Raw genomic sequence first — 26078 nt, 5'->3', positions numbered from 1 at the left:
CTGGGAGAAGCACGAGGCCACATCAACGAGGCTAAGTAAGGCTGATATTCGACCACCACGATTTCACGCCCTCTAGTCATGGCGACCAAGTTCTGCGTCGGTGGGATTGAAGTCGCATTTAAGCCAGCCAACCGAGACTTCAGCAAACGCTGGAAGGGTTTCGGCCCCTCCAAAGAAGTGCTTCCGAAAGGATGGCGCAAAGAGCCAGGTCGGCGCCCTTTGGACAGTGACCTGATCTTCGAAAGGGATGTACCCGTTATTCTGCGAGACGGGTGCAAGATATATATGGACGTATTCCGGCCTCCATCTTCGGACAACACACCCGTCGCAGCCATTGTGGCATGGAGTCCGTACGGGAAACAGGGCAATGGTACGTCGCTCAGCCGTTCCTGATCGCTGGGAATCACCCTAAGCTCCGCGCAGGCTTCCAGAGTCTGGATCGTGTCCCCTGGCGAGCTGGGATTCCCAAGGACTGGACAAGCGATCTTGAGAAGTTCGAGGCTCCCGATCCCGCCGAATGGTGTCCACGAGGCTATGCGATCGTCAACATTGACGTTCGCGGCACCTTCGACTCGGAAGGAGATCAGGTTGCCCAAGGAACACAAGTGAGTATAATCCACTAACTTACAAGCTGTCACTGTCCATCCTAACCGCGCACGACGGTCCAGGAAGGCCGAGATGGTTACGATGCTGTCGAATCCATTGCTTCGCACTCGTGGTGCAATGGCGCCGTTGCCTTTGCCGGTAACTCGTGGCTTGGAATCTCCCAGTGGTAGATCACAGCCTCGATAGCGCCACCCGGGTTCATGGAGCTCACACACCGTCCAGGTTCATCGCGGCCGAGAGACCGCCTCATCTGAAGGCCATTGCTCCTTGGGAGGGTTTGGCCGACAGCTACTGCGAGATGCTCTGCCGAGGGGGCATTCCGAACCCTTCATTTGTAGACTATCGTGGCGAAGGCTACTGCGGTAAGACATGACCGTAAAGCTTTTCCACCGGCCTCCCACGCTGACAAGACCTTCTCAACACCACAGGCAAGAATGGCCGTGAAGATCTCGGCGCGATGGTCCGCAAGTACCCGCTCTTCAACGAGTACTGGGCGGATAAACGCGCCAAACTGACCCAAATCAACGTCCCTGTCTACGCCCTGGCCAGCTTCTCCAGCGGTATACACACTCTGGGCTCCATCAAGGGTTTCTTGTTCTCATCCACCAAAGATAAATGGTGAGTTCCCCCTCCAAGTGGCTGCCCCTACGAATAACCCCTGATATGCCGACAGGCTTCGAATTCACCACACGCAAGAGTGGCACGACCTGTATCAAAAGTCGGCAAACGACGATCTCCAAAAGTTCTTCGACCGGTACCTCTACGGGAAAGCCAATGGCTGGGAATCCACGCCCCGGGTCCGGCACAGCCTGCTCGGCTTCAACATTCCTTCGGTCGTGGACCGGCCGGAGCCTGTCTACCCACCTACCTACGTCCAACACCGAACATTCTACTTGAACGGTCAATCTGCCGCCCTAGAGGAAAGCGGTCCACCCCCCGAGCCTTCGACGTCGAGCTACACCTCCGACTGCTGGGAGGACGACGGCGCACACTTCACCTACACATTCGGAGAATATACCGAGCTGATCGGGTTTTCCCAGGCCAAATTGTACGTGTCGTGCGCCGAAACGGACGACCTCGACGTCTACGTGATTGTGCGAAAGCTGGACGCCCACGGCCGGGCACTGAAGCACCTCAACATCCCCCTCGACAGTCTCCCGGCCGGGACCACGCCCGACAATGTCCCCGACCTGAACATTTTCAAGTACCTCGGCCCCAACGGTCGACTCCGCGCCTCGCATCGACGACTGAGCGTCGACCCGAGCATCTCGGCCGAGCAAAGCGCAATGCTCGCGCCCGCCGTGGCTTACCACGCCCACGACCGGGAGGAGAAGATCCCCCCGGGCCAGATTGTGTGTGTGGACATCCCGCTGTGGCCCGGAGGGATCGTTTTCCAGCCGGGGGAAGCCATGCGGCTCGAGATCAAGGGCCACGAGGTGACGTTGCCGGAGTTTCCGCAGCTGTATCGCGCCGGGGAGAACCTCAACCGCGGAAAGCACGTCGTACACTCCGGACCGGAACACCCATCCTCGATTGTAGTGTCCCTGGCTGCAGGGCCCCCTTCTAAATAGAGCGTGCGTGCTCAAGGGGGAAGGAAGGCGTGCTGGATGATCATAGGGAGTGCTCAAAGGGGGAAAACCTGAGTGCAAGCAACGCTCAGGAAACAGAGGCTATATTTGTAGTATGAATCATGTTCCCAAAACTTCCAGCTCCTGTGCCCACCGTGTCCAGAACGAAGCCTGCTTGCTGTCGTCGAGCGGATAGCTGTTGAGCCAGTCGAGATCGCCCATGGCCTCCTCCTCGTCGATAACCCCCGCCGTCGAATACGGCTGCAACAGCGGTTCCACGCCTCCGGGCCCTTCGGTCTGCTCGAAAGACGTGGGAAGGAGCAGTGCACTGTCACTAAAATCCACTCCGCGCGTTGATGATCCCTGCCCTCCGTGCAATGCGGGCTGCGGAGCCCTTTTCGCCCGAGCGAGCGAGCGCTTGATGATCGCGGTCGCGGTCCGGGCAACCAGGCACTCATCCATGGCTTGGAGGATCAGCACAGCACGGTCAATGTGGACGAAGAGGTTGTCGAGCGCGTGCTGGCTGGTCGCGAGTTGTTGGAAGACGGCGGCGAGCAGAATGCTGACGGCAAACAACGTGTAGGTGGCGTTATACCACCTGAAGTCAGGATGAATCAGCGACGGACAGGCTCAGACATCAAAAGATATCAAACTCTTGAGCTACAGCTGGGGGGAAGAACTAATGCGTACCATGTCTGAAAGAAATGATCGCTCAAGAATGTGTTGTATATGAGGTCGATCGTACTTTCTGCGGCCTCTAGGCACTTGCGCTGACACTCGCGCACAGACATGGCATCGCCTGACGCGTCGGTGTCTGATTGGGTCATGAATGCGGCGTGGACTATCATGCGCAGGTTCAGGTAGCCTAGACACCCCGGTCAGAAGGCGCCTGTTCCGTGCAAAAAGAGGTCTGGTCTTGATACTTACGCAGCTGGAGCACGACGGACTGTTTCTTAGCACGGCTGGCCAGGCCGCTCGGTTTGAGGGATTGGCCTGGAACCTGGTGGTGGTCGATGCGGAGGTAGGCTGGGATTTGCTCGTGCCAACTACATAAGCCGGCATCGAGGGTCTGTGCTCGCTGCAGCTTCTCGTCCATCTCGCAGGGGACCGTGTACAGAGCGAGTGCCACTTGTCTCATGATCCTCGAGAGATGCACCATGCAGGGGACAATGTCTAGAGCGTTGGTGTTCGAACGTGCTTCTTCCACAGATTTGTTGGGCAGGTCTTGTGTATGGTATTCGTCAGGCCCGAGGCTGTCAGGCCGGCCCAGTGCAAAGCTGGTCTGTCTGGATGGAAGTCAGTGCTCGGCTACTCTTGGAAGTGGCTTTTTGTCGTACATGTCCAGACAATAGACAGCCCTGGTCACATCAGCGAATCATCATTGGAAAAGTCAAAGGTCTCGCGTAACGTACCACCATGTTCTCGATGCCATCATCGAAGCTCTCGGATCAGTGACGTCCGAGTTGACTGGTCGTCGATTGATTCCGATCGCCAATGAAGTTCTGGCCGCTTGACCGGAGTATAGATAGGCCACTAGCAAACCATATTAGGCCAAGTGTCGAACAAAACGAAGCCCCCACATACCATGAGGGTTGAGTTCATGCTGATATATCTTGCTCTTGGTGAGGTTGGTGTCAGTTCGAGACGTCGAAGCATGCACCGGAATTGCTTACCATCATGTAGAAGCACTGGACCATCTCGATGTCGGTCGTCGTGCCGAGCCGCATCACGATGGCGAGCGCTCGATTGAACAGCCTGCGACTCCAAGTAAAACGATCGGCTCCGGCAATCTCGGGGGTTTCAAAGGTCATGACGAGGCTGCCCAGACTCAAGGTTGCATAGTAAAGCGCCACGAAAGACAGCGGTTGCCTTTCGGGCGTGTTGAACCAGAGGTCCTCGCAACGACTCAGAAAGACGTCTTCGTCGAAAATTGGTTGGATGTGGTGGATGTTGGAGAAGTAGGTGTCCAGAAACCGCCTCGCAACGCGGAAGTGGAATCGGTCGGAGCTGGTGCTCGCCTCTGGCGCTGCCTGCCGGTCGTGCGGCGTGTCGGGGCGGAACTCGGTGTTGTGCAGGAGTGAGGCTAACGAGTACCTCGACTGTCCGCCGATGGGGTCGGTGGTCTGGCTGTTCGACAACATTTCCATGTGACGGAGGAACGCCACTGAGGATGACGATCCGTAGAATTCGAGGTTGCTGGTGTGCAGGTTCGTGTCCATCACGTCCGACGCCGCCCTTTGTGGCGTGATCGAGACCGAACCGGCACTGTTCATATTCATCGAAGACAAAGCGGCCGGCTTCCGCGTCTCGTTGGTCGGTGGGAGACGGGTAGATGTTCGTTCGACGGGCTCTGCATGGCTCAGGGCATTTGGCCACGACTCGACGTTGTTGGGCTCGGATTCTATGACGGGGGATTGATGGAGCCGTAGAGAGTCAGGATCCATCCTCTGTGACTCGATTTGCACGATAGGTCTGTGTATGCAGATGGTCAGGCCCGAGCTACACGCACGGTCGAAGAAGAGCCACTTGCCGTGATCGTGGTCTCCTGTCGCGATGGACTCGAGAATATGTGCATTCTAAGCCGTGATCTGATTCTTTGCGTGAGCCAGCTATGCAAGGAAAGCCAAAGACCGCAGAAAGCTTACCTACGCAATATGTGCACGGCTGGTCCTCGCTGCAGCGGTTTTTCCTGGTCCGGCATACCTCACATGCCTGAAGCGCCCTGGCGCGCTTGGGCCGTCCGGTTTGCAGCATTCTTCGACAGAAGCAACCTTGGGACGGATGCTTGATATGAGAGTTGTTGCAGATCACCGTCTGCGGGTAGCCAGAAGAGGAGTCAGAAGAGTCATTGCCGTCGGGTGGACGGCGGGCAAGGCAATCCCAAGTATATGGTTGGGGGGTGATGAGGTGATGGAAGACGGGGAGGGAGGTAGCGAAGTTGGCGCCCTCATGGCTGGGTAAAAGCTAAAAGAACTGGACGCCGGCTACCAGACCTACAGGGCCTCGTAAGGCCTGGACCACTCCCTAAATAGCTGGGCGTATCCCGTATTATTAATATACAAAGGATAGCCTTTAGGGGGCTCGGATGCAAATGGCGACGTCCAGCCGGACCCCCACAACCTTTCTTCCACCTCGGCGTAGGCTACGGAGCAAGTTATCTTGCTGGCATACACTTGGCATATACTTCTCTTGTTACAAGCAATTAATCAATTAATCCGACTTCATCAGCGGTGCTCAGGTGGCGGACAGAATTGATCCTGCAATCCTCCCCAGCTCTCCTCGGAATAATTGGGCTGTCGTTTGGCGCACTTGGTCAACCCCCAGTCCGTGATGCCAACCATATAACAGCTCTCGAACATGAAAGCCATACTTCCTACCCCAGCTTTGACAGGCACAAGCTCCTCGTTCGAGGCTTTGTCGAAGGCCGCCCTGTCCGGGCCATGGCTGCTCATGCAATTGTGGAGGCTGGCCCCGGCTGCTTGGAAGCCTCCTTTTCCCCCCTCCTTGGCGATATAAGAACCTTGTATCAGCCCCATGAACTCGCTCATGCAATTCCGATGGTACGATGGAGGCCGGAACGTATCTTCGGCGACGAGCCAACGCGGCGGGAAAATGACAAAGTCCGCAATAGCGGTGCCGGGATGTGCGTTGGAGGTGGCGGTGAGCACGGTGTTCAAAGACGGGTCGGGGTGATCGTATGAGATGGTGCCGATGGTGTTGAATCGCCCCAGATCGTACTTGTAAGGGTAATATCTCCCTTCCCACGCAACCACGTCAAATGGCGTATGAGTTTGGCTAGCCCGGAAGAGTTGGCCCCGGAATTTGTTGTATACCAGCCAGTCCGACTTGGTATCGTGGCTGTACGCGGCGACGGGAATTTGAAAATCTCGGGCGTTGGCCAAACAATTGGATCCTATGGGTCCCAGCTCGGGAAGCTGAAAGTGGCCATTGTAGATCTCTAGGGCATATCCCCTGATCGGCTGCTCATCCACCAGATCCACGCGGTATCTGATCCCACGGGGCAAGACACAGATTTCGTTCGGTCGGACAAGCAGCCGGCCCATCTCGGTCTCTATGTCGAGCGCACCTTGTTGCGGCACGATCAGCATGTCGCCATCCGCATCATAGAAAGCAGTTTTGTCAGCCATCGACCGGGTGGCACCATAGATATAATATGCGACGCCGTTTTTCAAGGCAGGATCTCCGGCTCCAGCAACCATGTTCAGGCCGCGAATCCAGTCCACGTCGGCGTTGACGTCAAAGGGATCCCATCGAAGTTGGTCAGGAATGTAATTGAACCTGGTCTCCAGACTTTGGTCTGTAGACACAGGCGCAAACGTCGCATGAGACGCCGAGGGGATGATGCGATATACCCATGCCTGCTGGTTTTCCCACCGGGGCGCCGTGAATGCAGTGCCGGAGATCTTCTCTGCGTACAGGCCGTAGGGACATTTCTGCGGTGAGTTCTGGCCGATGGGCAATGCTCCCAAGATGGCCTCCGTTCTAAGCACCGAATTAGCGTCGACATATCAATATCCTCAAGCCACCCACTCCACATTGGCCAGGAAACCAGTCTGGTACGTATATTTCTCTGGGATTTCAAAGGTCGTGTATGGCATCTTTACTGTTCAACTTCTCTGGAATTATGATTGCAGAGATGCGTCCGCAGCATAAGATTGCTCCGTACTTTAACCGCTTTGCTCGATGTTGTAGAAGAACTACATGTCCCCTGACGGAACTGTTCCAAACTTGCGTGTTTGTCATCTACAGGGATGGAGGGGGGCTTATGGCGGATATGGACCATAGCTTGTTCAAGCACTTCGGAAGCATTCCGTGATCAAAGGGATGGAGGATGACATCCGCCGGGAAACCCGCCTGAATGGTTCACGCTTGCCAGAGCCTCGAGGACAACATGTGAATGTCAAGCGATAAAACATGAAGAGAGGAAAAGAAGGGATGTGGTGTCTTCAGACAGGTGTGCTCTAAATCAGATCAGCAGAGATGGGAGCGAGCAGTTGGTTGGATATCCCCAAAGGGTCACATTTCTCGCTGGCCAACCTACCATTTGGGATTATCACGACCCCACGATCGGGCGAGAGACATGCAGCAGTGGCTATTGGGAATCTCGTCCTGGATCTACACGAGTTCGCGCTTCATCAGGGCTTCTCTGGACTTGAAGGCTTCACCCCCAGCCATATTGCAACCTTTTCAAAACCTGCGCTCAATGACTTCGCCGCTCTGGGCCAGGATGTCCACAGAAAGGTTCGCAGATATTTGCAGGATATCTTTGCAGAGGAAACTCCATTCCCGGCCTTGCTGAAGCATAGCGTCGAAGCTCAGCGTGCCTGTCTCTTTCAGCAAGACCAGGTCAAGATGCACTTACCCATGAAGATCGGAGGCTACACCGATTTCTTTGCCGGGAAAAACCACGCGTACAATTGTGGTTGCATATTCCGGGATCCCGCCAAAGCCTTGCAACCCAACTACCTTCACCTTCCTGTGGCCTACAACTCACGAGCGTCATCGGTGGTCGTGTCGAGCACCGATGTGCGCCGACCCCTAGGACAGTTCTTGCGGAGTCCGTCCGACACCCGGCCCAGCTTTGGCCCATGCCGACGATTGGACATCGAGCTGGAGTTGGGGGCGTTACTGTGCAAAGGTAATGAACTGGGCGAACCGATTGATGTGAATGAGGCAGAGCAACACATTTTCGGCTTTGTTTGCTTGAATGATTGGTCGGCTCGGGACATACAGCAATGGGAGGCGGTCCCTTTGGGGCCTTTCTGTGCGAAAACATTCGCGTCGACCATCAGCCCTTGGGTCGTTTTGAAAGATGCGCTGGAGCCATTTCATGTTCAGGGGATACCAAACGAGACGGAGTTACATCCCTATCTGCAGGAGACCCGCAAAGAGAATGTCTACGACATCAATCTGGAAGTCGAGCTGAGAGGTACGTCGAGACTGCGATCAGATTGATGCAATTGGCAAAAACTGATGGATATCAAACACAGCACCTAACGGCGAGTCTGCAATTTTGTCACGCACAAACGCCCGCAATCTCGTGTTCTCTTTCGCACAAATGCTCGCCCATCATACCGTGGGCGGCTGCCCTCTGGAAGTGGGTGATCTGATAGGGTCAGGGACCATCAGTGGCACAGAACCCGGAACTTTGGGCTCTTTCCTCGAAGCCTCCAACGGAGGCAAGAAGAGCTTCCATCTATCTGCTACGATCCGCCGGACTTTCCTGGAGGACGGGGACAGTGTTGTCATTCGAGGCTGGTGCGGTGATGATGAAGCGAACCTGGTGGGCTTTGGCGAGTGCTCAGGAACGATCTTGCCATCGATTAAACCGTCCTGGATATAGAAATATATTGCAACCGAGACATACTTGGGCTATCACGGTGCTCCGATAAATAGATGTAATCTTAAGTCCCTAACACATTTTCCTTTACCGGAACACGAGTATCGCGCTGGAAGTCGGCGCTCCACGTCTTGTAATGGAAGTAGTCGCTCACAGAAAATCCTCTGCGGCTTCTCTACTTGACTACGGTGTCCAAGAGTCTCGCAAAGACTTCGGTCCATCTCATCTGCAGGTCTAGCGTTTCGGATGACAGCCTAGGCTCGAACAACCGCCGTCCCTGCCAGGATCCGAGGATATTGGTGCTTTCCGCTCGTGCAAGATGCCGCCGGATGTCCCGGGCAGGGCATGGGTAGAAGCGAACAGCTCTTCGCGGTTAGGTGGGTACCTTTGTGCTCGAGAACTCCGGCCAGACTGATTGTAGCTATTGTCCTTGTGCAAGAGGTGAGGTTGGGAATCTTCAAAAAGACTTTCAATCGCTGAAACCACAAAAGCAGAAGGTAATGAGGACGAGCTGGACCAGTACCGTGCCCGTTTGCTCTGGTTCACCGAGAATGGGAAGCAGCATGGCAGACCTGCTGCCGGTTGCAGCGGGGAAAATCCACCGAACGGCGAGGTTCAGTGAGCTTCTGAACGCTTCCTTCGGGTGGTTTGCGATCTTTGCTGGGCTGGTGTTTCTGGTCGGGGTGGTGTTGATCTTCGACACCACAGACGTCCCGCACATCAGACACCTGCCCTCCGTACCTGGGCTTCCCATACTTGGAAGTCTGGCTCAATTGGGGAGCGAACAGCCCCGACGGCTGGCAGAGTTGTCCAAGAAGTATGGACCGGTGTTCCAGATCAGGTTGGGGAACAAAGTGAGCCCCAGAATGAATCTTCACTCCAGTCTGAAAAGCAAAGGCAGCTGACAGGTCAATTCTTCTGGCTAGAGGTTCGTTGTTGCAAACAGCTTCGAATCCGTCAGGACACTCTGGGTCAGGAATCAGTCAAGCCTGATCTCGCGGCCGACATTGCACACCTTTCACAATGTGCTATCTTCATCGCAAGGATTCACCATTGGCACATCGCCATGGGATGAATCTTGCAAAAGGCGACGCAAGGCTGCCGCCACTGCATTGAATAGACCTTCTGTTGTGTCTTACATGCCATTTGTCGACCTGGAATCCTATGCCAGCATCAAAGAACTAGTGGACCACATCGGGGGCGGCGAGGACCAAGTCGACCTCGACCCGTATCCCTTGTTTCAACGCCTGGCACTCAATCTGAGCTTGACACTCGGTTATGGGTTCCGCATTGGCGGCTCGGTCGACAACGACCTTTTGCGTGAGATTATCACCGTTGAACGGGGCATCAGCACCCTCAGAAGCACCAGCAATAACTGGCAAGATTTTGTCCCGCTGCTGAGGATTTTCTCTACACGATCGAACCACGCATCTGACCTCCGGCACCGGCGAGATGTCTACCTGGAATACCTCTTGCAAAGACTGAAGGAAAAGATCGCCAACGGCTCCAACGTCTCTTGTATCACCGGGAACATCCTGCAGGATCCTGAATGCAAGCTAAATCACGGTACGGTTTTTAATTTCCTTGACCCTTTTTGTTGTTTGATATCCGCCTGGGCCAAAGAGGATACGTTACAATACGAAAACATCCACTGACCGGGACATTCCATGTAGCGGAGATCAAATCAATCTGTGTAACGATGATTGCCGGAGGACTGGATACCACTCCGGCCTGCATGCTGCTGGGCACTGCCATTCTTTCGGGACCCCAAGGAGCCTCACTGCAGAAGAAGCTCCTCGACGAAATCGACCGCATCTACCCCGACGGAGACGCTTGGGGAAAGTGTCTCGTCGAGGAGAAATGTGCCTACGTGATGGCCTTTTGCAAGGAAGTCCTTCGCTTCTGGACGGTCATCCCCATGTCTCTGCCACGAGTGAGCATCAAGGATGTGGTATACCAAGGGGCAACCATCCCCGCCGGAACGACGTTCCTGATGGTAAGTCGAACACCTGCCCCAGAAGATGAATTTCCCATCCTCCTCGCTTTTTTGTTCTCGTCAGATTGAGTTTGACTGACGTGTCCTCCAAGAATGCGTGGGCGGCCGATCGCGACGCGGATCACTTCCAGGCCCCCGAAGAGTTCAGGCCGGAACGCTTTCTAGACCTCGCGGACGGCTCGGGGACGCAGCATTTCGCCTTCGGAGCAGGCTCGCGCATGTGCACCGGCTCGCACTTGGCGTACAGGGAGATGTACATCACGTTTATCCGGATGCTTGTTGCACTTGAAGTCCTCCCGGCTGAGGATCCGGCTCAGCGCCCGGTCTTGACGGGTCCTCTCGAGTGCAACGCCAACCCGACGGGGCTGTCCATAGAGCCGAAACCGTTCAAGATCGGGTTCCGCGTGCGCGACGGGGGCCGTCTTCAAGAGTGGTTTGCGCAGACGGTCGAGGCCACGAGCCACATTGAGCAATGATTAGACATAGATATGATGTACTCGAGGCCCAATGATCTCTTTGCCTCTTGTCAACAAGCCCCCCCTTTGCAACATCCACGCCGCCTGCCGACGTATCTTTCTAGGCCTTTTACTAGGACAGAAGAAAATACAGACCACGCCCCAGCGCCTTCATTTCTTCATGACTGGCCCATGTTCATATGAGAAGGTAGTCCTTGAAACAGGCACAGAAGGAGAAAGCAATCACGTAGCCATGCTGACGAAAGATATTTTCATTTCTGCTACCTTAAACGAACGGTTTTGGCAACCATACTCGATTCCTACGCATCTGCCATTCTTGCCAACTGGAGGATCCAGTCGACGGTCTCCTTCTCGGCCGTCAAGTTCGGCATGTGGCCCGTCCGCAACGCCGTAACGTGTACGCTTCGGCCACTTTCCCGCTCGACCCTCTCGATCCAGGACCTTTGCAGATCGGGAGGCCCGACCAGGTCCTCCTCGCAGAGCAAGTACGAGACCGGAATGTCCCTGTACCCAGTCTGTGTCACCGGGTCGAGGAAGCTTTGGGCCGAGTGCTTGGCAAAATCCCCGACGATGGCGGCCCCCTTGTCAGGCGGCAGGTGTTGGAGGATGAGGCCGGCGGTCGCCGCGGGGTCGGCCATCAGCATCCAGCCATGTTCCTGAAGCAATGAGGATTTATGAGCGCGAGCCTCGAGCCGACAGCGGCACGGTCGAAAACAGGAAACGAGCATCTGGGAAAGGGAGAGGGAAAAGGCTTACATCGACGTCGATGGGAGGATGTTTCTCGGCTGGGATCACGCTTATGGCTCCGCGCGCTGACTGGCCGTGGGCGGGGATGATGGCACTCATGTAGCCCAGCCGAACGATGCCGCCTGGTTTGCCCTGGGCCTTGCGCTCCTCCTTGCCCAGGCCGTGGGAGGCTTGGGTCATCGGGACGCCGCCGTAAGAGTGGCCGACGATGACCACGTCCTTGCCCTCATCGGCCAGCCTTTGGACCTCCTGTGCGAGCACCGCTGCATCGTCGTACATGGAAGGTGCTGTCCGCGCATAGCCTTGTCGACTGCTGGGTCCTACCGTCGGTGGATGGATGCCCTTGATCTCACATCCCGCTTCGGTGACCGCGTCGATGACGGGCTGGTAGAGGGGAAGCAGACAATACGAGCCCGGGAAGAAGAGAATGGAAGTTTGGGACATGGTGATAGTTACGACCAAAGACCCCTTTTGACAGTTCGCGTCATTGAGGCCAGGACCGTGGCGATTCAGAACGGGTCCCTTTTGAGCTTTTTCAAAACACTGTAATCGCCCTGGCTGAGACAGACGGGTTTCGGTCGAAATGGTATGTGTTTGTCATGCTAACACGCGTAGCTCGTTACATCCGCTGGGTGTTGAGAGGGCGCCGGTGCTACTCGTTCCGTATAGACGGCCCGAGGTGAAGGTTAATGTCGGATTACCCGCCGGCAATTCTGCCACATAATATATCAAAGGAGGATTCGTCATGGGATCGCCCAATGTGAGGCGTGACTTGACCAGACGTTGGTCAATTTGCCAGGCTGGGTTTTATGAATGACCCTCAGCGGGACGGAGTCGTTACAGGTCCCGGGTCACAGGTCCCATTGACGAGGCTAGAGAAGGCTGACCGAGGCTGACCAACCGGAGGTGGGCACAGGGGAAGGAAATCGGGTATTGCCCTAACCCTATTAGGAAGGTTAGCCGATCCGACCTACATTAGGTAGGTTAGGTGAGTGACACTGCGGCACTTATTGCCACCTAGTCTCTCCACCTTCGATAGTTGCTAGTAAGACAATCAATCAATTCAGTTGGTTCTACAGGGCTACTCGAGGGGCCGTGGTGCCGGGGTTCAACCGTTCGAGCGATGCTCAGAACAGAGACAACGGCCCATGATCTTTCTTCACACGCACAGCCAGCCGTAAACACCATCGAACCATTTCGATAGCCATGGTTCCTAAGAGCTTGCCAAAGGCTGCATATGCATGTGTCACATGCCACAACAGGAAGGTATGGACCCTGCTCCGTCAATGTGGTCAAAGCTCAAAGAAACCCCCGGTAGGTCCGATGCGTGATAGACGCAGATGGTCCAAGTTGCAAGGCATGCCGGACTGCGAACATTGACTGCATGTAGGCATCACTCCGTGCTCGATGCCAGCCTATGTCTAACGGAAAGTCAGACCACGATCGCGCAAGAAGCGTAAATGCAGTACTGTTGCCTCGACAGCTCAAAATCTTCGCAGCGTGTCGACATCGCCTCCAAGCCCAGCTGATGTCTCGAGAATGGAGCGCTCAACTGTGCCCCAGCCGACCATTTTCTCGCACAGCGTTCGAATACCCCTCGACCAATCGACAACGAATACACCAGGAACACCACCCACCTACACTGCAGTTGCTGACGAGCCCCTGGGCCAGCGCTCGGGACTGCAAGCTGCCACTCCGCTACGATGGAATCAACCCCGACCAGAGGCGTTCTTTGGCTGGGCTGCTCCTCTTCCCGCTCCACATGTGACCTCAAATGGTGGACTGGACCATCCTTTCGGCCATGTGTCAACAGAACCACAGATCTCAAGCTATGGCTTCGACGTGCCACCCAGGAGTGTACGACAGAATCTAACCAACACTTTTCTCGAATACTGCAATCCATGGCTGCCGATCGTGGAGCACGCTGACCTTGCGAATCTTGCGCGAATCGAGCAGCAGTCAGCTTCGATGCTTCTCGCGCAAGCACTTTGGTTTGCGGCGAGTTGTATCGAGCAATCTTCTACTGCACCGAGCGAATTTTACCAACGAGCTAAAGCGCTCTTCTGGTCGGGCAGCGAGAACGACCCGTTTGTCGCCGTCAAGGCTGCGTTGATGTTGATGTCGCATGACTGGCAAGTTTCTGAACACGGTACGTTTGATAACAGTGAGCTTTGGCTTCACGTGGCAGTCACCGTTGCATACCGAATCAAGCTGCACAGAGATCCTCCGCCAGACTCGAAAAGTGGCATCCGTCGCCGACTGTGGTGGACCATTGTTGCACAGGATTCTTTGATGTCTTTATTATACGCTAGACCTCGCGCCATCAATCTCATGGACTCTGATGTCCGCGGACTAGACGATATGGATTTCATCAACAGCCAAGCCGACCCTGCCGTCTTCAGCTTGTACGTGGACATAAGCAAGATCCTAGGTGATCTAGTCGAGTGCTACCGGCGCGGATTTACGAGCTACACTCATAGATCAAGTATCGAGAACAGCCTTCATCTCTGGCGCCTTCGCCTGTGTCAGTACGAAAGCGTTGATGTCGACCGGGATATCTCCCAGTCAACAGATCAGAGCCTGGCTGTTCGCCAGTTGAAGCTGCCTTATTTGACAGCTCTAGTTCTGTTTTCTAAGAGCCAGCACATTTTATCAACCCTCAAATGCTCCTCTGCATCAAGCTTACGGATTTCGGCGACGGCTTCAATCGCTGCTTCGTTGAGTGCTGGCATCTTCAAGAGTATGCTGGAACATGACGAGATCCAATATCTCGGACCTGTGTTCACCATCTACGCATTTTCGGCAAGCATGGTGCTCCTCCGACTCTGGGCCTACCCAAAGCTGTGGGAAGCCGTTCAGCCAGATCTGCAGACATTAAGAGAGGCTTTGTCGAGTCTTACAAGACATGATTCAGCTGTGGCTGACGTGGCAAAAGCTTTGGACAATGCACGTGAATACGTGGAAACAACACAGCAGCATCGTCCTGTTGATCTGCCGACTGTATCCGACCGGCCACTATGCTTCAAACTCCTTGAGACTATGTCACCGGCGGGTTGCCAGTTGTGGAGTCACGTTGCAGAGCTTGCTGACGACTCGGAGTCCTCGGATGCAGACCAGACCTTCAATTCACCGGCAAGTGGAGAGGCGAGGGCTGAAAATGCGGCCGTCTTTCAGTCACAGCGCACTGGTAGGTCTTCAGATAGCTTACTTTCGAGCCATGGATTTGCCTATGGTCAGTATGAAGACTGGATCCTCCACGATGGCTGAATACAATGAGACGGAAAACCGATCTTTTTTGACACATACATACAGACTGACATTTATTTTCCGGTCAAAGCTTGCTCTTCGCCTTTGACTTCTGGAGATTTCTGAGCCTGACTTTCTCAAACTGTTGCTGCGGTATACCGGCGACACTTCTCGCCATCCCCTCAAACACTTCCTCGACATTCTGAGCATGCAGATCGCGCCTTTGCTTGCCTCTGATCAACGCTTTGATCCGAAGCATGCTTTCCCCGTTGAGATGATCCCCGAACCCATCTTTGATCTCGTCAAGCACTGCCCGTTCGAACGCGGCTTCATCACCGCCATCCGTCGTGAAGACGCGGTCGACGAAGCCGCAGCTCAGCAGCTCCTCTGCTCCGAGCCTGCGGCCTTGGATCAAAGCTTTGTTGGCCTTGGCGATGCCCATGCGCTCCACGAACGCCGCACTCGCACCTCCCTCGGCCACCAGACCCAGGCTCGCGAATGGCGTCTGCAGATAAGCGTGCGGTACCGCGTAGATGAAGTCAGAGTAAGCAATCATGGCCGCGGACATGCCGATGACGGGCCCGTTGAGCGCCGTCACCAGGATCTTGGGATGCATGTAAAACGCCCTGGCGAGGTTGAGATTCGAAGCGACCGTGTACGTCAGGAAATGCCGATACAGGTCCGTGCCTGGTGGTTGTTTGCGTGACACGGACACATCGGCCCCTCTACAAAAGAAGGCATTGTTGTCAGCCTCTCTCTTGGAGTCCAGGATCCAAGTTTATGTTCCATTCTGGTTTACAAAAAGTAATGGATTGGGGGTTACTGGTTTTACCACCTACGCAGAGAAGAATCGCCCTCGCCCGATCAGCAAGGTCACCAGGATTTCATCTCGAGCCGCAACTTCGTAGAGAAAGGTCGCCAGCTGATAGTATAGGTCTTTCGTCAGGGCATTCAGCTTGGTCGGGTTGTTGAGAGTGATGATGGCTAATGTATCGCGATACTCGAGTGTTACCTTGTCGTCCCTGGTCATGTTGCTGGCCATGGTGAGCTGACGTTTTCAATTCCCGTAGGCGTGTGCGACCTCGCGATATGATGGAGGGCGGAATATCGATGATCCATGCGCGTCCCCTCTTGGAAGGGTTGTCTGTTCCGCGGATGAGGTACTTCGTACAAGGTACTCGGTAGATGGAGAAGAGTCACGGAGCTCCACCCTGGATGCCCCCACAAATTGCCGAACCACCGAACCGCCGAGTTCTGCCCCCCACAGTATTACTCGGTCCCTGCTATTAACAGACAACGCCTGAAAGCTTCGTAAATGGTGCGATCTACGAAGTATCTCCGTCTGCAAAGCCTATACGAGAGCATGGCATTCTTCGCCTTGCACTAAGCTGTACGACACTACACCTCCAGTGGACAAAAAGCCAAGGTATCAGAAACTTAGGTATTCCCCAGATCTATTCAATCAAACATTCCACAACGCTAGACTCACAAATATCATTTCAACAACCGGGTCGTTGCAGCTGGCTGATCTGGTTCAAAAGTATTCGCACAAAACAAAAAACGCCATGGCTCAAGCAGCAGCAGCGAACATGGACCGCTCGCAATGCGTGCCGCCGCATTCTGGCGACCACATTCTCCCCAACAGCCCGCTGTTTGGCAAACTGATTCGTCACGCCAGACGCGGGCGTGTGGCTCTGCGGGATCGGGGTCTGGGCGTTGAGAAGACGTACGCCGAGTTGCTCGACGCTGTGCTGGCCTTTCGCAAAGTCGTCGACGCATCTCTGTCGTCGGACGCTCGCGCAAGGCTCCACCGCGGCGATGAGGTCTACATCGGCGTGCTTGCCGCGGGGGGCTTCGAGTTTACCGTGGCGATGCTGGCTGTTCTGGCGCTGGGAGCCGCAGCCGTGCCCATGTGTAAGTTTTGAGCGAGCGAGCGAGCTTAACCAGCCGCGCTTTTCGTCGACTGCCCGACTACAACTCTTTGGGCGCTGACACACAGAAATACTTCTAGTCCCGACAGCACCCATCAACGAGCTTGTCTACTTCATCACCAAGTCGCAGCAGGCCGCCGTGCTCACGAGCTCCGCAGCGAGGGACACCGCCACACGAGCAGGCAAACAAGCAGGCGACGTCACGACCATCGACATCCTGTCCAATCTGCCCGAATCCCCGAGATTCCGCGCATTGGACATGGCCATGTCGTCGGACCCGCCGCAAGACGACCGCGCACCGGGAATCGTCATCTTCACATCCGGCACCACGGGCCGCCCGAAAGCCGTCGTCCACCGGCGGACGTACACGCACGAAACGGCGACGTCGATCGGCGAGGGCTACGACGTGGACCACCGCGACGTGCTCCTCCACCTGCTACCCGTCCACCACACCACGGGGCTGGGCACGTCGTTCTTCCCCTTCCTGTGCGCCGGCGCGTGCATCGAGTTCGGCGGAGCTGCCACCGGCGGCTTCGACGCCGAGTGGGTCTGGGACCGTTTCCTCCGGGGAGGTCTGACCGTGTTCTCCGCCGTGCCGACCATTTTCATGCGGTTGAAGTGGGATTTCGAACGGCGCATCTCAAAGCTGGCCCCCGCCGAGGTCTCTCGCCATGTCGCCGCGGCGAACCAGTTCCGCGTCCTGCTGTCCGGGTCGAGTGCCTTGCAGGACCACGTGCAGCAGTTCTGGACCGAGCTGCGCGCCGGCACGCCGATCCTGACGCGGTACGGCGCCACAGAGTTCCCGGGCTGTCTGAAGGTGCCCATGGACGCGGACCACAAGGCGCTGCCCAAGGGTTGCGTCGGCCTGCCCGTGCCGGGCGTCGAGTTGAAGCTGTCCGAAGGCAACGAGGGGGAACTGCTGGTCAAATCGCCCTATATGTTCGCAAAGTACGGTTCCTCCTTTGGAAAGCCCCGTCTTTTCTTTTTTTTTTTCCCTTGGGGAACTCTCCCGACACACAGCTGACACAAAAATTTCCTTTTTGGGCAGATATCTCTACGACGCCGAGGCCACTAAGCAGGCACACGATGACCAAGGGTGGTTCAAGACCGGCGACATCGCCCGGCGGGACGGCGATTTCTACACCATCGTGGGCCGCGCCTCGGTCGACATCATCAAGTCAGGCGGCTACAAGATCTCGGCCATCGACATTGAAAGAGAGTGCTTGAGTCTTCCCTATGTCAAGGAGGCCATGGTCGTCGGGGTCAAAGACGAGGAACTCGGCCAACGTGTCGCGGCTGTCATTGCCGTGAAGAAGCAGCAGCCCCAGGAGGCCGCCAATTTGACGCTGCAGCAGCTCCGCGCCGATCTGCGACCGTCGCTGGCAAACTACAAGCTCCCGACCATTCTGCGCGTCGTCGAGGGTGAGCTTCCCAAGGGCGTGACGGGCAAAGTGCAGAAGAAGGTTTTGGGACCCGAACTCATCCCCTCGCCGGGATATGAGCTGCTGCCGGACGTCCAGGTATGGCGGAGGGCGCAGAAAGGGGGCCGGTTACAGGCAAGGATGTAGTGAGGGATGACATGTGGCAAAAGACGAGAGCTCTCTTTTTTGGGCAATTTTGGTTATTTAGGTACTCTGCAGCAGATTTTTAGATATTAGAAAACCAGTCTTCAGTGTTGGTCCACATGAACTGTTCGAAATCCGCGTCATTGAATGCCCATTGATCTTCGGATACTCTGTCAACAACAGAGGTGTCAACTAAGGGAACATTCGTGTGCGTCGTTGCATTCCCATCAACATGATCCTGACCTGCAGGATTAAGTCTACAATGTTCGTAGAGGGGCGCCCAGCTAAGACAATAGTCTCGCGGGAAACAGTCGAAGAATCTTCTTTGGTGGTCGGTCAGCCACACGACCTTCTGCACAGCTCGCTGCGGCTGCTTCTCTCGCAGGGAAATGAAATGTTCCAGCGCCCTCAGCCCCGATTTGGCCGATTTCCATCTCTGACCCAGTTCCTCGAGAGATTTGCGGAAAACATCCATGTCGGATTGGCAAGCTGCCCAGACCTCTGTGAGAGGCTGCAACAGGGCCAGGAAAAACCCAGAGGCGATGCAGTATCGTGAGAAGATTGGTGCGAGATGTTTGATTTCGTCCCGCGCAAGGAAGTCCCTGAAGATGCCTGCCACGAAAGAAGCCGCAATGACAGGTTGAGCCGAGATTGTTTCCCTTTTCAGTGAACGACCGATGATGGCGAGGCTGAGCAGGTACGGAAGGTGAAGTTGGCGGAGGTTCAGCTGAGACTGCAATGACATGTATCTCTCTGTGCTCACGCCGAATTTGGGGAATCGCAAGTGTTCGGGGATTTGGGAGGGCCATTCCTGCAAAAGGGTTTCGAAGTTTTGATGCTTTGCCAGCGTCATGGTGTTTCTTGAACAGGTCTCCGAGATCTCACCGAGGATGGAGCAAATATTCGTGTACGCGGCGAATAATTGTCCATCGCCTCTACCAGCGGCATCGACCAGATCCTCCGGTCGTATAGGGCCCACATCGGTGTCGTCTGGGTTGATCGCCCGGGGCCGACCATGGGCTACTGTCATGCACGCGTCTCGTGTCTGTCACTTGAATCAACCGAAGGCAAACTTGTAAAAGGTGTTGGACTCACCCTTAGAGTCCACCAGATCCTTCTCCTTGCCGCGGCAGTAGGTCCGGGTGGCGACTCGCGGTGAAGACCAATCTGAAAAGCAATGGCCACTCCGACTCTAAGCCAGAATTCACCTGCATCATAAGAAACTTGCTCCGGCCCCACAGGCGTGTACCACTGCAGCATGATCGTAGCTTTGATTACCGCCAACGCGTCCAGCTCGTGGTTCATGAAGAAAAGAGCCTTTGCTCGCTGGTAGAACTGATCTGTTGTGGCGAACGAACGTGTACTTGGAGCTGTCGAGACCCGACTCGCAGCCACAAACATCGACTGACAGATGAGGTATGACAGAGCTTGCTGACCGCCGAGATCTATATCGCCACGCGTGAGGACAGGTGTCCAAGGCTGACAGTACGTGAGAAAACTATCGAGCAGACTGCGGAAGACTGCCCGTGGCGGCAACTCGAAAGCATTGAAGAGCTGTAGAACAGCATTTTCTGACTCGGAGGGCTGCCGTCGCTGGGGGACCGCGACGTCGCGAGCCTGTGTTTCGTCAAATGGCGTATCATGGTCCAGATAGTGCGCTCTGCCAATGTACGTCTCGTTGTTGGGACTGGGGTCTTCGCTTTTGCCGACGGGAAGAGTTGGACCTGGCCAATTGGTCGACGACGACTGCCCAATGACCAAAGACGACTGTTGAGAACGGGCTCGTGGATGCTCGTCAGTAGTGACGGTGCCGTTGCCTTGCGAGTATGGCGTGTTGGAATATGACGGTCTGGTGTAAGAGAGAGTGTGTCTCCCTGTGCCCGTGCGTCGTCGCTTCCTTCCTAACGAGCTAAGCTTGTGAGCACGCTGTGAACGCCAGTCCAGACCAGACGCGAAACATACAAGCAGTCAAGCTTGTGGGCTTTGCAATTTTCGCAGGAATCACTCGCCGGCAGGAAAATGCACTCGGCCTATCGTTCGTCAGCATTCGGTCTCACCAACAACAGGAGGAAACTTGCCGAGGCTTGCTCACAAGCCAGACAAGCAGGGGTTTGAGACAGCATGACAAGTCGTGCTCTCGCCCTTGTTCAGGAAGTGCTCATCTGGATCCTTGGTAACTGCATTCCCGAGTCCACCTGGAGTCATCCTCCTGCCCCGCTGCTCGGCGAAAAATTGATATGTATGTCGCTCGTAGCTTGGATTCTGTCTGACAGCCGGTCCTTCCCCACAATGTGCCGATTCCCCCGGGTTCCCCACACCGAATTCGGCATTCCCACCCGTCATTCCATGTCACAGACTCAAGGTAAGGACGGAGGAGGGACGAGGAGGACAGCACAAGCCTTGCCAAACATTGCTTGGGTATGCCGTAGGTTAGCTGCAGCAAGCTTCTCGGCGCGAATGACTTAGCCAGCCCGGCCTGAGTCTCGAGTGGGATCTCTATACTGAAAGCTCCCGAGTCCACATTCTCGGCCATTGCTGTCACGCGATGCGGTTCTGCGCTCGGCGTTTTCTCCCATGGAGCCCTGTGATCCTGGAGTATATTGTGCGGAGTATATGGGGGATGCACGCGATTCATGGTTCGGAGTGAAAGGATCATAACTATCGGCTCGTGGCCACCCTTTGGACGATCTCATACCATTCCGTCTCATTCACTTTCTCTATCAGATTCCATCGGAAAATGGCAAAATATCTCGGCCTGAGAGGCCTCAGGCTCAAGACGGCCATGGTCGTCCTTGTCGTGTTACCAAGTTTCATGCTGTTCGGCTGGAATAATGGCTCTACTGGACACGCAACAGACCTCGAATCCTTTGTCAAGGTATAGCACACTCCCCAAGCGCATGTCTGAATTGGAGTCTGACCGATGACTAGCAATTCCCCCGACTTGACACGGTCAACACGAAAGGTTCTACCAAGTCGTATAATGCTCTGATCCTGGGTACGTCGCCCTATTGAACCGCTTTCACAGCCCATACTGACCAGCACAGGCGTCGTCACAGCCTGCTATGATCTCGGAGCCGTTGTTGGGGCTCTTTCCTGCATTCTCTACGGCAACAAGCTGGGAAGACTTCGCTCCGTGCTCCTCGGTCTAGTGTTATCGGTGGTAGCACTTGCTATCGAGACCTCTGCCTTCCAACTTTCGCAATTCATCATCGGCCGTCTCCTCGTTGGGGCATCGATCGGCATCATCTCGGCGAGTATTCCCATCTGGCAAACAGAATGCGCCACCACCAGGCATCGGGGCATGTTCGTCATTATGGAAGGCATTTTCATCAGCGCGGGGATCGCGTTGCCCAGCTGGATCTACCTGGGCACCATTCCAGGCCTGAACGGATCGGCTCAGTGGAGGGTGACCATGGTTCTGCCCGTGGCTTTCGCCATCTTCGCCATGCCATGGCTCTTTTTCATGCCCGAGTCACCCCGCTGGCTGGCGCACAAAGGACGACTCGACGAAGCCCGAGAAGTCGTGGCGGCAATCATGGACCGGCCCCTGAACGACCCGCGAGTGACGGCAGAAATCAACCACATCCAACAGCAGCTGGAGCTGACCACCGGCAGTTTCCGATCATTCTTCAAGCACAGCCCCGAGCGTCCACTTCAACGCGCCTTCATTGCATTGCTTGCACAGAGCTTTACGCAGTGGAACGGCTGTTCAGCCATGATCTTCTACACCGGCGACGTCTTTGCCCAGCTAGGTTTCTCGGGCACCCGTGGTGAACTGCTCGGCGCTGGGTTCACCACAACGTTCACCGTGGCCGCGTTCGTCCCTCTGTTTCTTGTGGATCGGGTGGGAAGACGGGTGCTCTTCATGATCGGTGCGAGCGGCATGTGCATCTCGATGGCTGTCCTTGCCGGAACGGGTGGTCATTCGAATCTGGCACCCGTCGCGCTCACCTTCATGTTCATCTACGCCTGCTCCTACGCCATCGGATACCTTGGCCTCCCCTTCCTCTACGCCAGCGAAATCGCCCCGCTGCGATTCCGCGTCCCCATCGCGGCCATCTCGGTCACAGGTCAGTGGTTGGGACAATTCGTCGTCGGCCAGATCACCCCACCCGGCACGGCGAATCTCGGCAGCCACTACTGGATCATCTACGCCGTCTTCAACGCAAGTTTCCTGCCCATCATCTATTTTTTCTTCCCGGAGACCAATGGGAAGTCCCTCGAGGACATCGACGAGATCTTTGAAAGTTCGACCGCGTTCGGTGTCGTGCGCTCTGCTCGGGCCATTGGAAAGTCGGGCGAATCGGGTATTCAGAATATGGCGCTGGACAAGGACTACGTTTCCACCGAGGTAGAACATGTCAAGGCATAGGGCCGGCCGGAGAGTCTAGAATATTCAGATGACAGAAAGGGATTCACTTTTCCTGCGTTTTCGCCCTTTTGTCTCGTGTGCTTTGATCATCTCTGAATGTGTCTCCCACCCCCTTTGCTCCCATGGCCAGAGGGCTAGCAGATCCCTTCCGCCTCTACCAAAAAGAAAATCGGCCCCTGTCATTGTTTCCAACGCCTCCACATCCTCTTCCTACTCTCGGGGGTGGTCATGAACTCATCAAGTCTAGGTTACTAGCCAAGAGCGTGTAACCTATTGAAATAACAGGAGTATTCGTGCCTTGGAGACAGTTTCTTCGTAAGAAATACTGTCGGTAATGGAAACGAGTCAATTCAACTGCGTACGGTTCGTCTATCCCATCCCAGGTTACATACAGATTGCGCCTGTTCAAGCCGTCGCCCATTTCTCTGCATATTTCAATCATTCATTGCAGCAATTTCTCCGCTTCGTGCTCGATGTCATACAGGAAGAAAAAGTCGTTGTATTCCTTGGAGAAGGTCTTGGCTTTAGGACCGGGAATGTCACCAGCATAGTACCTCTTGACCTCTGCGATCATCTTGTCCGGCGGGCCCATCATCTTGTTGGACATGGTCTGCACGGCGCTGACGCGGGGGAGGCGGAGCTTGTCGAATAGCTGGAGCCGAGCGCGCACCGTATCCGGAGAATCATCGACGTCTCTGAAGAGAAATTGTAGCGCCAAGGCGTCTTCCAGGGCCATGGACGCGCCTTGGCCGTGCGTGGGGAGCATCAAGTGACCGGCGTCGCCGATCAGGACGGCCCTGCCTCGCGAGAAATTCTCAATCGGGTCGCGCCACATCTGGGTGTACACTTTGATCTCGGTGGCGCCCTCGCACACAGCCTGCACGGCAGGATGGAACCCCTTGGCGTCGGCAAGCACGTCGGCAAGCTCGGCGGGCGAGTCCCAGCCCTCAATACCCTTCTCCTTGGGTTTGGTCGGATGCACGAGGGCCACGTACAACAGCTCTCCGCCACGACAGGGATAGGTGTTGAGGAGCAGGCCCGGTCGGCCAACCTCTGTCTTGTAAAAGGTCGCGAACCCGGGCGGTTGGTTCTCGTAGAACTGTCCTGCCTCGGGGTGCTCGAGGACCTTGTCAAAGGGCTGCAAAAACCGGTACATGGACATGGGTGACTTGCTCACGGGGTAAGGTCGCCCGATGACCTTGGCGATGAGTTCGCTGTGGGCGCCGTCGGCGATGATGACGAGATCCTTCTGGACTTCCTCGCCCGTGGCAAGCTTGAGAACACCGGTCTCGACGTCGACGTCGACAACTTGGATGCCCAGGTTGATGTGTGGTCGAGGATGCTGGCAAGCCTCGACCAACTCCTTCAATCCCGCATGGAGATCGGCACGATGGAAGAGCAGCCACCTGTCACCGTACTGTTCCTTGATGTCAGTGAAGAACTCCTCCGAGTCGACCTCGATGGTGTCGGCCTTGATCCGACGCATCTGGCTGTAGTCCAGGGCGCCTGCCTTGATGAAGTCGAATCCCCACTTGGACAGGATCCTGGTGCCATTGGGCCCGATGATGATGGCTGCACCGGTTTCATTGCGAAATCTGGATTTCTCGTACAGCTCGACAGCGTGGCCGGATCGGGAGAGAGCGATGGCAGCTGCAAGGCCAGCGATGCCGGCGCCGACAATGCCGACTTGCAATTGGCGCGTTGGCATGGTTACCTACCCAGTAGGTATCTTTTGGATGATTTAATGAAAAAGGGGGATGTGGAGAGTGGTTGAGGGCCCCGTACGAGTATATACGGAGGACTTGGACTTAAGAGTTTCTCTCACCGACACGCCCGCTGCTGGCGGCGGTCAGAGGAAGGAGCATGCTTGTTGCTCCTTCAGGCCGCCACCTCTGCTACCTCCTAGTCGTACAGTTAATTAGAGCTTGGTTTACCTCGAGCAATTGGGGGCAGTGGGTTTCCGAAAAGGTTCTTTAGTTAGGAAGGAATTAGCGCCGGGAGGAAGTTGATCGGGTGCATTGGGTGCATTGGGTGCCTGACTGAATGGAGTCGTTCAGACACGCGTCGAGGAAGAAAGTCAATAACCATCAATAGCATCACCGACGTGACGTGGCAACTGCAACAACCACAACTGCGCCCAGTCCAGAACCCAAACTCACCTTGAACTCTTCTCTCCTGCCCTGATATCACACCCTTCACCGTCCCTCGAGTCCAAGGTCATCCCCCATCACCATGTCCTCCGACTCTGCCTCCTCCGCCGTCCTTCCCTCCCGCATCCTCCTGTCTCTCCTCGGCCTCGCCTCCGCCGCCGGTGGCTACCTGGCCGACTGGAACGAAACCCATGTTTTCAATCCACGATGGACGCCGCATGCAAAATTCCATAACGGCCAGACCATGTCGACGGGGCTGGGTCTAGGCCTGCTCACATGGTACTACACTTGGCGGACCACCAACACCTCGACCACGTCGGGCCTGCTGGACAACTTGCTCACGGCGACGCTGATGAGCAGCTTGTACTGGGCGACGCAGGTGTCGGCGATCCTGTACCCGGGGACCAAGTGGGTGGACGACGAGTTCAAAGAGAGTCATGGCGAGCCTCAGAAGCGAGGGGCGCCCGTGTTGCTTGGCTTGAGCTGGGCCGCTTTCGGGCTGGGCTGGTATCGGTTGACCAGTGGGGGGAAATCGATCGCTCTCTGAAGAGATGAATAAGGGGTTGCTGCGAGAATGAATCTCTGGGTCTACTAGTGGGTATACTACACAGCCTCTATTGTGGCGGGGGAGGGAGGACAGAGCATGGCAGATGACCAGCAGGGCTGGATGTTGGCACGCAACCCTGGGTGTCCAGGCGCATCACGGAGAACATACAGAGAGAAGCAGGCAGCACGGGTCTGTCAGCGAGCAAAAGCAAACTTGTGATTATATTATGTGGACACAGGCAGTCTTATCCCAAGGAGGGCAATAAGCGATGCCGTCGCCGTGCTTCTTTAGCACAACTGTGCCAAGTGGTAGGAGGTAGGAAGAATGGGTGATGCACCAATTCTCCCAGGGCACCTCGAGCATCAATTTGTCGTGCTTCTATGATACGTCCCTAACATCCCCAGGATCGATCCTCAGTGCAGGCGTTCTGGTTTGGAGGGAGTACCTACATACTCGGTATATTGCACCAAGAATAAAAGCTGGCCGGCTCGCATTTCTCATTATCTCCGGCCG

General features: G+C 55.6%; 13 protein-coding genes across 13 annotated transcripts; 7 read left to right on the top strand and 6 right to left on the bottom strand.

The window, feature by feature from the left end:
- Nucleotides 1-78: 78 nt before the first annotated feature.
- Z520_01980 (uncharacterized protein) lies at nucleotides 79-2177 on the top strand (the record flags this gene model as incomplete). Its single annotated transcript, XM_016772494.1, has 6 exons — nucleotides 79-370; nucleotides 424-605; nucleotides 669-772; nucleotides 829-950; nucleotides 1017-1224; nucleotides 1280-2177. 6 exons carry the CDS (start codon nucleotides 79-81, stop codon nucleotides 2175-2177), a joined length of 1806 nt encoding a protein of 601 aa, XP_016635964.1.
- A 117-nt stretch (nucleotides 2178-2294) lies between these two features.
- Z520_01979 (uncharacterized protein) lies at nucleotides 2295-4618 on the bottom strand (the record flags this gene model as incomplete). Its single annotated transcript, XM_016772493.1, has 6 exons — nucleotides 2295-2772; nucleotides 2865-3039; nucleotides 3102-3456; nucleotides 3583-3707; nucleotides 3759-3792; nucleotides 3848-4618. The coding sequence occupies 6 exons, from the start codon at nucleotides 4616-4618 to the stop codon at nucleotides 2295-2297; spliced, it is 1938 nt and encodes a 645-aa protein (XP_016635963.1).
- A 780-nt stretch (nucleotides 4619-5398) lies between these two features.
- Z520_01978 (uncharacterized protein) lies at nucleotides 5399-6793 on the bottom strand (the record flags this gene model as incomplete). Its single annotated transcript, XM_016772492.1, has 2 exons — nucleotides 5399-6677; nucleotides 6726-6793. The coding sequence occupies 2 exons, from the start codon at nucleotides 6791-6793 to the stop codon at nucleotides 5399-5401; spliced, it is 1347 nt and encodes a 448-aa protein (XP_016635962.1).
- Nucleotides 6794-7175: 382 nt separating this feature from the next.
- Nucleotides 7176-8538, top strand: Z520_01977 (uncharacterized protein; the record flags this gene model as incomplete). Its single annotated transcript, XM_016772491.1, has 2 exons — nucleotides 7176-8124; nucleotides 8186-8538. 2 exons carry the CDS (start codon nucleotides 7176-7178, stop codon nucleotides 8536-8538), a joined length of 1302 nt encoding a protein of 433 aa, XP_016635961.1.
- Nucleotides 8539-9098: 560 nt separating this feature from the next.
- Nucleotides 9099-11007, top strand: Z520_01976 (uncharacterized protein; the record flags this gene model as incomplete). Its single annotated transcript, XM_016772490.1, has 4 exons — nucleotides 9099-9389; nucleotides 9462-10101; nucleotides 10209-10531; nucleotides 10624-11007. The coding sequence occupies 4 exons, from the start codon at nucleotides 9099-9101 to the stop codon at nucleotides 11005-11007; spliced, it is 1638 nt and encodes a 545-aa protein (XP_016635960.1).
- A 299-nt stretch (nucleotides 11008-11306) lies between these two features.
- Z520_01975 (uncharacterized protein) lies at nucleotides 11307-12198 on the bottom strand (the record flags this gene model as incomplete). The annotated part of the gene is made up of 2 exons (XM_016772489.1): nucleotides 11307-11663; nucleotides 11764-12198. 2 exons carry the CDS (start codon nucleotides 12196-12198, stop codon nucleotides 11307-11309), a joined length of 792 nt encoding a protein of 263 aa, XP_016635959.1.
- Nucleotides 12199-13293: 1095 nt separating this feature from the next.
- Nucleotides 13294-15021, top strand: Z520_01974 (uncharacterized protein; the record flags this gene model as incomplete). The annotated part of the gene is made up of 1 exon (XM_016772488.1): nucleotides 13294-15021. One exon carries the CDS (start codon nucleotides 13294-13296, stop codon nucleotides 15019-15021), a length of 1728 nt encoding a protein of 575 aa, XP_016635958.1.
- Nucleotides 15022-15085: 64 nt separating this feature from the next.
- Nucleotides 15086-16042, bottom strand: Z520_01973 (uncharacterized protein; the record flags this gene model as incomplete). The annotated part of the gene is made up of 2 exons (XM_016772487.1): nucleotides 15086-15725; nucleotides 15840-16042. 2 exons carry the CDS (start codon nucleotides 16040-16042, stop codon nucleotides 15086-15088), a joined length of 843 nt encoding a protein of 280 aa, XP_016635957.1.
- Nucleotides 16043-16565: 523 nt separating this feature from the next.
- Nucleotides 16566-18499, top strand: Z520_01972 (uncharacterized protein; the record flags this gene model as incomplete). Its single annotated transcript, XM_016772486.1, has 3 exons — nucleotides 16566-16914; nucleotides 17012-17879; nucleotides 17980-18499. 3 exons carry the CDS (start codon nucleotides 16566-16568, stop codon nucleotides 18497-18499), a joined length of 1737 nt encoding a protein of 578 aa, XP_016635956.1.
- Nucleotides 18500-18578: 79 nt separating this feature from the next.
- Z520_01971 (uncharacterized protein) lies at nucleotides 18579-20619 on the bottom strand (the record flags this gene model as incomplete). Its single annotated transcript, XM_016772485.1, has 3 exons — nucleotides 18579-19541; nucleotides 19592-20422; nucleotides 20554-20619. The coding sequence occupies 3 exons, from the start codon at nucleotides 20617-20619 to the stop codon at nucleotides 18579-18581; spliced, it is 1860 nt and encodes a 619-aa protein (XP_016635955.1).
- Nucleotides 20620-21233: 614 nt separating this feature from the next.
- Z520_01970 (uncharacterized protein) lies at nucleotides 21234-22868 on the top strand (the record flags this gene model as incomplete). The annotated part of the gene is made up of 3 exons (XM_016772484.1): nucleotides 21234-21371; nucleotides 21425-21491; nucleotides 21541-22868. 3 exons carry the CDS (start codon nucleotides 21234-21236, stop codon nucleotides 22866-22868), a joined length of 1533 nt encoding a protein of 510 aa, XP_016635954.1.
- Nucleotides 22869-23310: 442 nt separating this feature from the next.
- Z520_01969 (uncharacterized protein) lies at nucleotides 23311-24576 on the bottom strand (the record flags this gene model as incomplete). Its single annotated transcript, XM_016772483.1, has 1 exon — nucleotides 23311-24576. One exon carries the CDS (start codon nucleotides 24574-24576, stop codon nucleotides 23311-23313), a length of 1266 nt encoding a protein of 421 aa, XP_016635953.1.
- Nucleotides 24577-25100: 524 nt separating this feature from the next.
- Z520_01968 (uncharacterized protein) lies at nucleotides 25101-25565 on the top strand (the record flags this gene model as incomplete). Its single annotated transcript, XM_016772482.1, has 1 exon — nucleotides 25101-25565. One exon carries the CDS (start codon nucleotides 25101-25103, stop codon nucleotides 25563-25565), a length of 465 nt encoding a protein of 154 aa, XP_016635952.1.
- Nucleotides 25566-26078: the final 513 nt, after the last annotated feature.

The sequence above is a fragment of the Fonsecaea multimorphosa genome (assembly GCF_000836435.1).
Source record: "Fonsecaea multimorphosa CBS 102226 unplaced genomic scaffold supercont1.3, whole genome shotgun sequence".
Classification (NCBI taxonomy): Eukaryota; Fungi; Ascomycota; class Eurotiomycetes; order Chaetothyriales; family Herpotrichiellaceae; genus Fonsecaea; species Fonsecaea multimorphosa.
Note: the sequence above shows the minus strand (reverse complement) of the source record. Positions and strands in the feature narration are given on the sequence as shown.